Source organism: Aaosphaeria arxii, assembly GCF_010015735.1.
Source record: "Aaosphaeria arxii CBS 175.79 unplaced genomic scaffold BU24scaffold_3, whole genome shotgun sequence".
NCBI lineage: Eukaryota > Fungi > Ascomycota > Dothideomycetes > Pleosporales > Aaosphaeria > Aaosphaeria arxii.
The window spans coordinates 2,456,487-2,469,415 of record NW_022983476.1 but is presented as its reverse complement, the minus strand read 5'-3'; the positions used below and the strand labels follow the sequence as shown (position 1 = coordinate 2,469,415).

General features: G+C 51.9%; 5 protein-coding genes across 5 annotated transcripts; 3 read left to right on the top strand and 2 right to left on the bottom strand.

The window, feature by feature from the left end:
* The first annotated feature begins 850 nt into the window (after positions 1-850).
* BU24DRAFT_420764 (uncharacterized protein) lies at positions 851-2,136 on the top strand. The gene has a single exon (XM_033527556.1). It carries the CDS (start codon positions 1,236-1,238, stop codon positions 1,812-1,814), a length of 579 nt encoding a protein of 192 aa, XP_033386057.1. The 5' UTR covers positions 851-1,235; the 3' UTR covers positions 1,815-2,136.
* Positions 2,137-3,881: 1,745 nt separating this feature from the next.
* Positions 3,882-5,332, top strand: BU24DRAFT_343428 (glycosyltransferase family 31 protein; the record flags this gene model as incomplete). Its single annotated transcript, XM_033523367.1, has 2 exons — positions 3,882-4,874; positions 4,931-5,332. 2 exons carry the CDS (start codon positions 3,882-3,884, stop codon positions 5,330-5,332), a joined length of 1,395 nt encoding a protein of 464 aa, XP_033386056.1.
* Positions 5,333-5,939: 607 nt separating this feature from the next.
* On the bottom strand, positions 5,940-7,097 carry BU24DRAFT_449330 (uncharacterized protein; the record flags this gene model as incomplete). Its single annotated transcript, XM_033530937.1, has 1 exon — positions 5,940-7,097. The coding sequence occupies one exon, from the start codon at positions 7,095-7,097 to the stop codon at positions 5,940-5,942; it is 1,158 nt and encodes a 385-aa protein (XP_033386055.1).
* A 714-nt stretch (positions 7,098-7,811) lies between these two features.
* BU24DRAFT_156864 (uncharacterized protein) lies at positions 7,812-8,536 on the top strand. The gene has a single exon (XM_033521332.1). The coding sequence runs from the start codon at positions 7,901-7,903 to the stop codon at positions 8,282-8,284; it is 384 nt and encodes a 127-aa protein (XP_033386054.1). The 5' UTR covers positions 7,812-7,900; the 3' UTR covers positions 8,285-8,536.
* Positions 8,536-12,279, bottom strand: BU24DRAFT_156859 (uncharacterized protein). The gene is made up of 3 exons (XM_033521331.1): positions 11,959-12,279; positions 11,720-11,863; positions 8,536-11,615 (listed from the first exon to the last, which is right to left on the bottom strand). The coding sequence occupies exons 1-3, from the start codon at positions 12,014-12,016 to the stop codon at positions 8,788-8,790; spliced, it is 3,030 nt and encodes a 1,009-aa protein (XP_033386053.1). The 5' UTR covers positions 12,017-12,279; the 3' UTR covers positions 8,536-8,787.
* Between the last annotated feature and the right edge of the window lie 650 nt (positions 12,280-12,929).

The following is a 12,929-nucleotide window of genomic DNA, read 5'->3' as shown; positions in this document are numbered from 1 at the left end:
TGATCACAAGAGTCAGTGCTGTTCAAGTTAACGGTCGAATTTGGTATTGACCAGGCTATCGCTGGTTTGTAATTATGGCTATGTTTTCGCACATGATGACAATATATCGGTGGGTGAGCGTTGCTATCGTTGATCCTAGGACGATGTGTTTTCTCAAGAGTGATGCTGTCATCGCTCCCTGTTATCACCGAATTTGAGAATGCTCTAAAGGGATTCATTGTGTGAACAACATCAAGGAACACGGTGAGTCGAATATCGAAGGCGACATTGAAGAAACGCTCAAGGTCAAGGGGGTATGAGTATAATTAGTGATGGTTGCTCAATGACAAATCACTACCCAGCAGGTGTGACTACTTGTTATATCCCCAGTGGTCATTTCTGCAGTATGCAGGCATCTGACTACATACACGACCTCAACGCTTCTTGAGACCAACACATATACACAAACCCCAGCACTCAGCTTTTCCAACCCGTCAACCCCTCTGATAAAGCAGCTCACTCGTTGTGTAAGCGCACATATATCCCCAGTAGTTCAGGCTACATAAGCTGGATGTGCACCCCGTAAGCGACTCCTGCATGCCGCTGACGAAACGTTGGATTTGGCCCAACCAGACCAAACCCCACCGTCAGATGTATAAAAATATTCCGACTGAAACTACCGCTACTGCGGCCGGTCTCTTGTGCCAATTGGGGGGTTGGATGGGCGCTGGGGTGTAGATGCGCTTATGGCATTTGAATTGATAACACTTTGACGAGGGATTTGGAAGAGATGGTACGGATGTCACGACTTGAGCAATATTGAGATCTCACGCGGGGATTTGTTTACAGATTTCAGTATGCATACACACCACAATGAGTGAGTTTGACGCTGTGTGATGCAGAAAATGGTGGTCTGCGTCAAATCAAGAATTGCAACGAACTAGTGCGAGGCTCGTCTAGACGATGTTTCTATAGTCGACTTAACGCCCAACTTCGAGTTGTCAGTGTCACCAAGCGAAGAAAAAGCATACGCACCCAAGTGCCCCAAGACTCGATCCCATGATCCATCTATGCTAAGCTACGCAGCTAGCGCAGAGGAATCAGCGCAAAGGCGAAGCATCAATTCGAACCACGTTCGAAGATGTTCCTCATCGTTCAAGCCACGACAGAGCCAAGTGAAGTAGAATCTACACTCGGGCAACTACTCACGCTATGTCTGCTCACCATGGAGCTTGATGGTGAAGTCACTACAGACGATGCGTACGCGTCAGGATCGGTGCACCGGAATCCTCGACAGGATCCGAGTCGGACAATTCTCTCTGCTGGATCGTACAAACAAGCATCGTGAGCCAGCCATAACTTTGGGAGTCTGGCCCCAGTATGTCGTCGTACGGCGAAGTGAACGTGTTGATTCTCAGCAACGCGGCAACGTCGTGCTGCAGAGAACGAGATCCTGGCACAGTTTCGGTGCGATTCACGAAGTGGAATCCTGTCTTTTCACAACTTGGCATCCACTCTCATTTCTCCGAGAGGAATGCGAAAGCTTTGCACGATATGGACAGCCGTTTTATGAATCGCCGGAGGATTGCCATTCCGACACTGCGATAATTCTACCTTATGAGGTCATTGTCTCGCGCTCGCGCATTGCCAGTGTGCTCCTGTTGTGGGGTGCAGTGCGGCTTGTGGAGCAGGGTCTGAATTTTGTCGATCAGGGGGAGTGTTTGTACGCCTGCAGTCCTACCGGGCGCGCAAAGGAGAATTCTTGGGTCCTTCGGGTATCTGAAACGCTGCTGTGCCGGGCATTTTCCCAGGAAGGGCACACACGCGAAATGTAGCAAGAATGATGACGGGATCCTCGGGCGAGGCTGACTGTGATGATTCCATTCGCTCAAAGTCCGCTTAGGCAAAACAGTTTCATGCAGATTGCGTAGAGCATTCCTCGGCACGCCGGTACATGTTATGTGCGGACATGGTTTGTTGTGAATGCGCGTCCTCAAGAGTCAAGTGGAGTGTCTGTGTGAGGTTCGGATTGGATGTTTCTGCGGGCGGGCGGATGAAATGAATTCTTGAAGGAGAGGATGGAGCAAGATAGATGTAGATCTGGGATGGGTCAATGGCAGAAAGAGGCAATGAACTGCCATAAGCGAAGTCTTTCTCAGGCCATACACACAGCACAAGACGAAGTAACCAAACCCCACCACCGTCCCTCTTCTTTATTTGGACGAAGCGATCCCCCTGAAAATGTTGACATCATTGGTCCAAGCACAGGATGCTTTTCTTCTTCGGTTATTTTGGTTGTTCCTCTTCCATTGCATGATCGTCCTCATCCTGGAGCATCCTTCCTACTTTGTACGTGGGTTTGGTGACTGGTTGTTTTGGATAGGTGCACCAGATGACAGGGCAGATGGACAATTGGACAGTCCGCCTCTTGCGATAGGTTGATATGTCAATCACAGGACAATTCAGAGGGACCTCGGAAGACTTTACTAGTGTCCTTGCAATTAGGAGTAATATCAGACCCTAAGTTATAACTAGTTAATGAAGAAGATCAATCTGTGAGATGCTCAATCCAGTTAAAGAAGCATAGCCGGTACGGCCCTATTTCTTCTTTATTAGCGCAGCAAAGCAATGGATAGGGCGTTCATACTTTGTACAACGGTATCACAACTAAGTTGCTCGTACAGAGTGCGAACGTCGAAGCGAACCGGCCTCTACGGACTACGGAGGGAGTACGGAGGGAAGAGAACTTCCATTTAACCAACCAACGGCTCGTCTACATATTAACGATACCCTTACCTTCTTCATATCGTAGAGCGTACATCCTAGTGATCCCACCGGCCTGGAGTACACATCTACCGTCTGCGCTTACGCTTATGTACGCTTAAACCAAACGCTTAGGGACTGTGGTCAAGAGTGAATTGATTGAGCCAATTGTCGTTCGCGAGGACTGATTTAGACTATGTCGCTAGGCCTGCTCTTGTTAGCATCACCGCTCTTGTCGGTACGCTTGAGGGTTTTAGGAATCTAGGACATGACGCCGTTGTCGCAGAATGCTCTACTACTTAGACAGACTGTACAACCGACCTCAATTGATACGAAGAGTCGTCCTTGCGCCGAGTATTTTTGTTCATTGACCGCGATAATTGTTGAAGAGGATCTTTTAACATTGTACATATGGATTTCTGCATTTTGTTTCTACTCGGAGGAGGAGTTGTAACGGGCCAGCGTGCGGCGAGTGATACACCGCCCTCGCCTTCGTTCGTCATGGCATTGATCGCCCATACTTTCGGGTTTTAGGACGACGTGTCTGACCAGAGATGAGGATCGTCGAACCCCGAGTGTCTTTTCCTTTCTAAACCCTGCCGTGCCTGCGAGCGCCCAACCTACCCTTTTGTTCTTCTGCTCCTCTTACTTAGACTTAGACTTGTGCTCTTGTGCACTCTTAATGCCCTTGTGTCCACTGTCCCCACCCCACACCCACACACAGCGTGCCACCTCTCCGCCGGTAGCACTATATACTCTAGTTGGACACCCTACACCACACTACACTCGACTGACTTGTACACTAACCAACCCATCTGCTATCGCCACCTCCAACCCTACGATCCTTTCGTTCTTCTTCTTTTTCCCTTCTCTCTTCCATTACTCTGGATACTCTCCTTTGCTATCGTCGTCGCTGCTGCGACTCAAACCCACCACAGCCATCTTCCATGGCCCCGAATTCATATTCACATCTGTTTGCTCGCTATTCTTGCTAGCGTTCACCATTCTGGGCTTGTTCTAGAGAACATAACCTACCCTCTCATTCGGCCTTTACGACCATATAACTATTTTCATTCTATATCCATTGCATTGATCAGCTGGCCTTCTCCTACTGTTACTACTACAACCATATACACAGCATGCCTCAACGCACTTTCCTCTGTCGGCTCATTTTCTGTGCAGTCTTTAGTGTCTCCATCATCAACGTCTTCACCAAGGCCAGTTCTCCTTCATTCTTCCTTCGATACTTCAAACCAGAAGCTCGCCTCCAAGACGACATATTCTGTTCGCAATCCGAGATTGCCGGCGACGTTCTTGTCGTCCTACGCACTGGTGCCACCGAATCCCATGCGAAACTCCCCGTTCATTTCAAGACCACACTAAGATGTGTACCCAACTTCCTCGTCGTATCCGATCTTGATGAAGAGATCGATGGTCATGCTGTGCATGACGTTCTGGGAGGGGTCAGCGAACAAACCAAGCAGAGCAGCGAAGACTTCAAATTGTACCGAAGACTGCAAAAGCAGGGCAAGAGGGGGCTTGGAGACCAACAAGTAATCACAGCGCAGTCCGGATCCTCCAAAGGCGATTACTTGAACACAGAAAATGAAGGCTGGAAGCTCGACAAGTGGAAATTCCTGCCCATGATTGACGAAGCGTACCAGCATATGCCAAATGCGAAGTGGTTCGTCTTCATCGAGAGCGACACCTACCTCGTCTGGAACAACCTCTTGGAATACCTGAGCAACTTCGACGCGAGCAAGCCGTACTACATTGGCAAGCACCTGTACATTAACGACATTGAGTTTGGGTACGGCGGTGCGGGATTCGTTCTCTCTAACCCGGCCATGCGCAAGGTGTCCGAACACCGGTCGGTGCGCATCCGCGACTACGAGGACTTCACTTCCACGCACTGGGTCGGAGACTGCGCGCTGGGCAAGGTTTTCGAGGACATCAAGATCCCTCTCCACAAAGCGTTTCCCCACCTCCAGGGCGACTCGCCGGCGACACTGGATCCGGCTACGGACAAAATCGGCCGCAACGCGTGGTGCTATCCAGTAGTGACCTACCACCACGTCTCGCCTGCCGAGATCGAAGAGTTGTGGGAATTCGAACAGAACTGGTTCAAGAAGGTATGTCGTTCGAGATCTCCCTATGTGATATTAATCTAAATCGCTGACGATAATAGCACGATGTATTGCTTCGACACCGGGATATATTCATGGAGCACGTGCGGCCCCAGATCCGAGCCTCCATCCCGGAATGGGACAATATGTCTGCCGACAAGGAGTTCAACGCCCACGATCATGGCAGCTCAGCCAACCCCCTCGAACGGAATTCGTGGAAATCGTTCGACCACTGCTTCGCCCTCTGCGAGAGCAAGAAAGAGTGCGTCCAGTTCTCCTTCGACTCGGGCAGCTGCTCGATATCGTTCGCGTTCCGTCTGGGCTATGCGAAGCCGAAGAGGAAGATCGCGTCCGGGTGGATGCCCGACAGAATCGACAGCATCTTCCAGGAGCTGGAGAGCAAATGCGGAGTGAGGGATTGGTTTGGCCCCAATGAGGGCTCTGCCGTCAAAAGGCGCAGATAGACCAGCCAGGAGGTAGACAATACTTCTGGGTGAAAACAAATGGCGCTTGGGTGGTTGGCAAGGTTCGGCGTTCTTTCGTGTCTGTTTGACACTGGGTCATATTTTGAGCGTTCTTTTTCTTTTCTTTCTTCTCTCTTGGTTACATGCCATCAACCACGGCGTATATTGCGAAAAGATACCCCAGCTACGACAAGTAGAACGCGCTTGATGCGCAACACTCGCTAGACATAATAGTCATAGGACATGAACTCATTCCATTGGAATCAGAGTCAGCCTCATTGAAACAAACAAATATACAATTAATCTCATTAACAACATCTTCGACAATAAACAAAGTAATTCCCGAGTAGTGTCCCACAAACCATGTTTTCACACTACATTTATACCTGCGTACCATCCGGTGATCTGCACCAAAAAGCTTATCCACACCTTTCCTTACCACAACCTGTCCCTTCCCCCACAAAAACCTACCAACATACATCAATGTTAACTAGGTATCTTTCGAACTTCCAAGTAAAAATCATCATTGCGCGAACGGTTATCATACATACAAAAAAAGCAATATATCAAATACGATTACAGATACAGCCACAAACTCTTCCCTTCTTTACGACCTTCTAAACCCGCCACTCAGGCCCATGCTGCCCATGTTCATGGCACCCAACATTGCGCCCCCATGGTGCTGTTGTTTCGAATCCGACACCCGTGCAGCAGCGTTTGCATCCGCATCTGCATCTGCATTCGCATCCGCCTCCTGGCCAACGCCCTCCTCCCACGTTGCGTGTTGGTCTGCGGCCGCGGGATTCGTCGAAGGTTCGAGTCCCGCTGCCGGGGTTGTGAGTTGGTCGTTCCTGGATGGCGTTGGTAGTGGCAGCGGGAGAGGTTCAAGGCCAGATTCGACGGGTGGCTTTAGAGCTGTTTCTGGGATTTTTTGAGGTAAGAGGGCAACTGCGTCGTTGTCGTAGTCGTCTTGCAAAGCCTGTTTATGCTCAGGTGCTGGCAATGAAGCCGTCGTATCTTGGTCTGCTGCTGGCACGGCGAGACCTGCTTGTACGGGCACTGGCAGCGGAGGAGTACGACCGTCGCCGCCGTCATGCGAGACCCGACTGGCGTCCATATACATTTCCTTCTCCTGCGCAAACTGTTCCGCCAGCGAGGGAGATATGTACTCCGTCTTCTCCCCACTGGAACCACCATCCTTCGCATCTGGCGTCGCCGGCTCGACAGCAGCTATAGATCCCAGCGTCCCACCGTCATCTTTATCCTCCTTCACAGCGACATGCTCCCGCCAAAGACTCCCCAACACACCACCCTTCTTCCCCTCCCCACCCGTCTCGTTCGTCGTCGTCGTCTTCCCAGTCCCCGTATCCTTCTCCTTAGGCTTAAACAACCACCCCCCAACAACCCCATGAGTCCCCCAAACACTCTCCCCCACCTTCTTCTTCTCCCCCTCCTCATCCCCTCCCTTCCCCTCGACCAACTCATCCCCAAGTCCCGCCCCAGAAGCAACATGTGGAAGCACCGCCCCGCCTCCAACAAACGAATTCACCTCCCCCCCGCCCCGCAGCGGATACGCGTACATGCCTCCCTCCCCTGCAGCAGCCGCGGTGCGCAGGCGGTTTCCCGTCCAGAGGATCGAGAGCACGGCGAGGAGGATGACGGCGGGACGCAGGCGGTCGCGCTTGCGGAGACGGGAGGGGGGGATGATGTGGTGGTGGTGGTGTTGGCGGGCGGATGGGCTGGGGGGTGGGGAGATTGGCGCCATTATTGTTGTGAAGGATGGATTGGGGGGAGGTAGGTGGTGAGTGGGTTGGTTTGAAGACAGCGGGTGTTTGGTGAGGTGTCTCTGAGAACCAAGGTCACTTCTCCAAAGGCGCTCGTAAGTTCCACTGTCTGGTGTTTCTGTATCTTCCCGTTGCAGGCAAAGGCTTCAACTCTCCGGGCCAGGCTGAGCGGACGTCCTATCTCGAAGTTGTTGTGGTAAGTAATACCTCAAAGTCTCATTACGAGGCAATCTTCGTGGTGATTACTCGATCAGTTCGCACGATTGAAAGGACGAAAAGAGAGCGATAGGAAAGAAATGGCCGTTCCCTTCGAGAGAGGAGAATGTAAAAGGCCTAACGACAGCATGTATATGCCCACCCACGACCCCGTGGCGACGTTCATTATCCCAAGGCTGGAAAAGGGATGCGGGACGCATGGCAGAACGCGAGGTGTCGCCCGCAAGGGAGGGGGGAGAAAGGGATGATGACAATAATGATCATTTTATTGAAATCTACTCTTTGGGAGACGAGGGAAAAGCGCACCGGAAGCGATGGTAATCCCTTTGTGAATGTCATTTTAGAGGTATAATTGTCTATGATGGCAGTGAGGTAAGCTGTTGCAGAGCCGCAGTGTCTGCGTTTATTTCTAGGTAGGGGTTGTCCTGTTCCGGCTGTAGTTTTATGAGTGTGGTTAATTCTACCCGTGCTACGTCTCCAAGGGCGAGGAAAAGTAAAGCAAGGCAAGGCAAGGGAAAAAACGAAAAAACAATGCATTTCCGATATCTTGCACCTCAGAGCCGATGGGATGTCCACCCCTCATTCAATCTACTGCTCAAAGATAGCGACATACTCGACAGAACCAGTAACCACCAAGTTCCTCATTCGGACAGCGTGTAACGCAGCAGCATGTGCAACTGCATCGTCCTCGTCCCCGTCTTCGTCGAATGTTACACAATCGTCCGTGTGTGTTTTGTGCACGCTTTGTTACTGGAAATGTGGGAACGCGGGTTGGGGGGAGGGAGGGTTACGGCGACACGCTGTGCGCCAGTCGTGTTCCGCTCGTCGATTCCAAATCATGGAGAGCCGGGCGGGTTTGGTTTGTGTGCGACTGAGGGGGTTGGGTTCGTTGAACAAGGCAATACGGGGTACGAAGTTGTGCTTTGGACTTTGGTTCACTGACAAATACTGAGAGGAGCACACCCGACATATTTGCATCAGTAACACGCGGAAGCAGAAGATGACAGCAGTTTGGAGATATGTTGAATTTGTCTGAGATAATATGAAAACGGGGAGTCGGGCCGAGTATCAAAACAAAAGGTATTTACTTCCAATCTCCGGATACAAAAAGAAGATCTGGGAGCGAGACAAGAGTGGGAAAGTTTCGGCTCTCTATAGCTGCTTTTTATTTCCTTCCCCCATCCACCGTGGATTTCATCATCAGGTTTGCGCAAATGAATCGATGTGTGTGATTCGATTAGGTGTGTAAATGGCCGTCATCGTGTAATGTGCCGTGGATATTGCACTGAATGGAAAAAATAAATCGCGTACCCAACGCCAGGAGCCTTTTCGCTTTCCAACGAATAGAATAAGCTGCTCTCAAAAATGTGACAAAAGTCGCGAGTGGGAAAAGTCGAAATAGAATATTTGCAAAAGAAAATAGGTAAAGAGCGGAGAGGTGCAACGACACGACGTTTATCCAATGGGAGAGACAAGCCCTGGACTCAGGGCGCCGCTCACACTTTCTTTCCTCTTGGGAGGAATGGCGGGCGGAGTTCCAGGTCCATTCTCAGCAAAGTCGAGAAGTGCTTTCGCGTCGTCAAGTCCGGATATTGCTAGGCCGTGCTTCTCGTCCTCCTCTTGGATGACCTCGTCCAGAACGCTTTCTTTGGACCTCTTGCCCGACGAAGCAGCCTCGTCCTCTTCTTCGTCCATCAAAGCCGGGGGTCGCTGTCGCATCGCGCGAGCCTTCTCGAGTGATATCGTTTTCTGTTGATATGTAGTGGTTATGTTCAGAGTTTCGTCCCGATCAATGGTAGCCTTCATCAGTGCAGCCATCCAAAGGCGTCCGATCTGGATGCTGTCCACTGCGAAGTAGTGGACGATTGGCTTCGTGAACTGTACGCCCTTTTGCAATCCAGCACGAGGAGGAACAAGTTTGAAGATGAACATCCCGGACATGTCCTCTTCAATGCCGTTGGCGACATCCGTTGATGCGTTCGTAGGAATTGTGGCGTTCTGTGGTGACGTAGGCGAGGAAGAAGCTCGTGTCAAGCTTGCATGTAAGCCCGTCATACGCTCGTTGTTGGCTGGGAGCACTCGATGGGACGAAATGTCTATCAGACCCTTCTCTTCCGTGTCGTTCTCGGTGTAGAAGTAAGAGAGGCGGCGGCCGCGTAGGACGAATAGACGCGTTTTCCAAGTTGTCATGAGGCTCGAGGATTTCTTCTTCATCCAACCGCTGTAATCACATGCCATCATAGCTTCCTGGGGAGTGATAGTTTCACGACCTCGAAGATATGCGCTAGTCCCATGCTTCTTCGCCTTTCGCTGTTTCGAGCCCGTCGAGGCTGCCGTGAGCCGCTTGTTCAAATCTGGATTCTCAAAATCAAAGCTCCTCGACATGGAAGCTCCGGAAGGAGTGCTCGAACCGGTCCTTGTTGGTGACTGCATGGGAGATTCTTTGAGGGGCGAACCGGTCATATCTCCAGCGCTGGCCCTTTCAGTTCCAGTGATTGCATCCGAAATAGCCCGAAGACCGGAACCGCGAGGCTTTTTGCTAAAGAATGAGTGGGTCGCTGGGGAAGGTGATGCGCGCCCTTGAGAGGATGTCTCACTGCCTGGAACGTGGGGTGATTTCGCTATCGCGTCGATGCTGGGACTGTCGTACTCAAGTCTTGTCACTGTAGGCGTCACCTCGGTCGTGGCTTTGGAGGGACGAATGAATTCGAAATTACTGGAACTTCGGTGGCTCTTGATGCTCGAACCGTAGTATGCCTTTGCAGCAGGGGAAATAGGACTGGTGGAACCGGCTGCGGAATCTGAGCTGCCCAGTCTGCTGTGACGACGACTGAATGTCGAGCGCCGACCTGTTTCTGTACTGTAGCTTGGGTTTCGTGAATGGCTGGGGCTGTCTTTCTTGCGTAGCACATTCCGAGCTTTACGGTTATCTACTTCATTACCAGAGAAGTAGCCGCGATCCAACTCGGCTGTGTTCAGCGGACTGAGAGCAGGACCAACGCCCGCGGGGTCATATTCCATCCCGCCAATGACTGACGAATGCATGTGATTAGAAGAGGAAGGCCTATTCAGCTCATGAGACGCTTTCTGAGGCGAACCCATGGACCAATTGCGATCGAACGAAGGGGTCTTCTTGTGCGGCGTAGATATATTGGGTTGCACCTTCGGGGGAGCTTGTGGGTTGATGTTGTAGTCGATTGAGGAATGCCGGCGACTGTGGTTCATGCTGCGAACAGACGCGGCGGAAGGACGTGATACTGGGCCAGGTGACGATGGAGTTGCATGTACCAACGGTGATGTTGCCTCGACAATGGGAACGGGTGAATGTCCTGCAGTAGAGTTCGCACGAGGAAGCGATTTTGGCGGGGGCTTCGGGCTTTGGCCGTCTTTTAAACTTGGGATTCTAGGAAGGACTGCGCCCATGGAAGTGGCCCGGTTGCGGATCGGATCTGGTTGAGATTCCTCGGAGACACCATCGAACGATGTGACATTTTTGCGCGCTTCGTGTACTGTCTTGACTTCCTGTTGCAGAGCCTTGACCTTAAGCCACGTCCGCAGGCGGGGGCCAACGGGTCCCAGCTCAAACTCTTTCAGAAATATCGTTGCTTGATCCATCCCTAGGAGGACCTCCCCATTGATCTCTTGCTCGCGGAAAATGTCACAATGCTTCTTCTCGACACCCACGTCCTCGAGATACTCTGCGACCCTTTCCGGACTCCAGCCCATGACCTCTGCCTCTGTATGTAGAGTTTGCTCCTCGTCCTCCGTTTCGTGACCATTGATGTATGACAGTCGGTGATGGCTGCTGTATTCGCTCCCGGAATCATTGCCTCGCAAGTCTTTCGCAACGATACTGTGGCGCGGCGTGCTCATGTCCGTAATGTGTTCGTCAATGACGCTCAACGTCTCGTGCATAACAGGACTGCCAATGGTGTCGTCCTCCCTGGGGATATCCCCGCTCAACGTCATGCTGATACTTCTCTGAGGCGTAGTGGATATGGAGGTTCGACTCGGGGTAGTAGCTGGCGGAGGGGTCGGGATGGGATTCGATAGCTGGAGAGGGGATGTTTGTTGTTCGGGATGCGGAGGAGGGGATTCAAGCGACTGTTGAGTAACGGGAGATGGCTCCGGGGAAGGGAACGTGTGGATCGTTGCAGGCTCGGAGACGGCAGTACCGGGCGGTGTCGCATGCTGCAGAGGGCGAAGCTCAGCCATAGGCTGCGAGGGATTGCGTTGGTGAACGGGAACATTTATCGTTGGCTTTGGTGCAGGTCGGGTGTAGACTTGAGTCAGGGTTAGCCGGAAACGGTGCAACACAGACCCAACACGCCCGACGTGTAAACAAGTGCTGTCGTGACGATGTTGGGAGGAGCAGAACAAGACATACCCTCCGGGAACAAGCCGGTCTCGCTGTTTTCCGTGTTTTTACCCAGGAACCATCCATCGCCAAAGTCGTCGTCGCGCTCAATCAATTCGATGCGATCGCCTCGGGCCAGGCTCAGTTCGTCGGGACTTCGAGCCTGGAACTCGTCTGGTAAAGGTGTGTTAGATCGGAGACATGTCGCGGGGACAGATGCGAACCATTGGACACGGGTTTGCGATCCGCTTGGGATGAGGTTTACTTACGCACTACGAGCAGAATGTCACCGGGTCTGGCAAACTCTGTCTGGCTTCGGGAGGCCATGTTGGAGCGAGCGGATTGCGGAGTGGAGGGAGGGAGTTAAGGAGATTCAGGCGAAGCCAACGCGGTGGATGGGATGGTGCTGGCGATTACCAACTGCGTTGGAAGGAAATGTTCATAATGCAAGCGGGAAATATATCGTCGTAATGGCAGCAAGCAGGCGTGGCGCTGCGGAGGGTTGAAAGCTTTAGGGAATGGGTGAGAGGTTGTGGAGGTTGTTGAGGTTGAAGGGTAGAGGTTGAAAGAGGGCAGGATTCGCAAGCGGGCAGTCGGAACGAAGGTGGAGTGGAACGGTCGGTACCAAATGGAGATGGGACAATCGGTACGGTACGAGTCGGGCAGTTGGCGGAAGCGCGAGACTAGGGAGTGGGTAGGCGTGGAAGGCTGAGGTAAGTTTGGGCGTGTATGGTAAATTGATAGAGAGAGGGTGAAGGTGAAGGTGAAGGGTGGTGATACGATAGAGGTGTGTTGTTGTTATTGTTATTAAGTGAAGGTGGTGGTGAAGGCCAAGGCGATATGTAGTGATGAATTAAGTGAGAGTGAGTTGGGTTGAACAGGCGGTGGGACACAGGACGGAAAGAGAAAGACGAGATGAAGTGAGATGAGATGAGACTAGATAGATGTTGGTGACGGTGGTGGTGGTGGATGTTGAGGCTGTAATGGCGGCGGTGGTAATAATGATGCGGTGCGGTGGCCGTGGTCGTGGTCGGGTCGTAAGTGGTGGTGGTGGACCTGATGAGTGGTGGAGGTAACTAAGTGGTGGTGAGTGGATGTTTAAGTCTCCAAGGCGAGAAGGTGGGCGTGGGTAGTGGGCAGTGGGCAGTGGGCAGTGGCAGGGATGTCATGTCATGGCCCAGTTGGTACTTAGTTACTCCGTACAGTAGTGGTAGGTAGACCTAGACTGGAGTTATTGGGC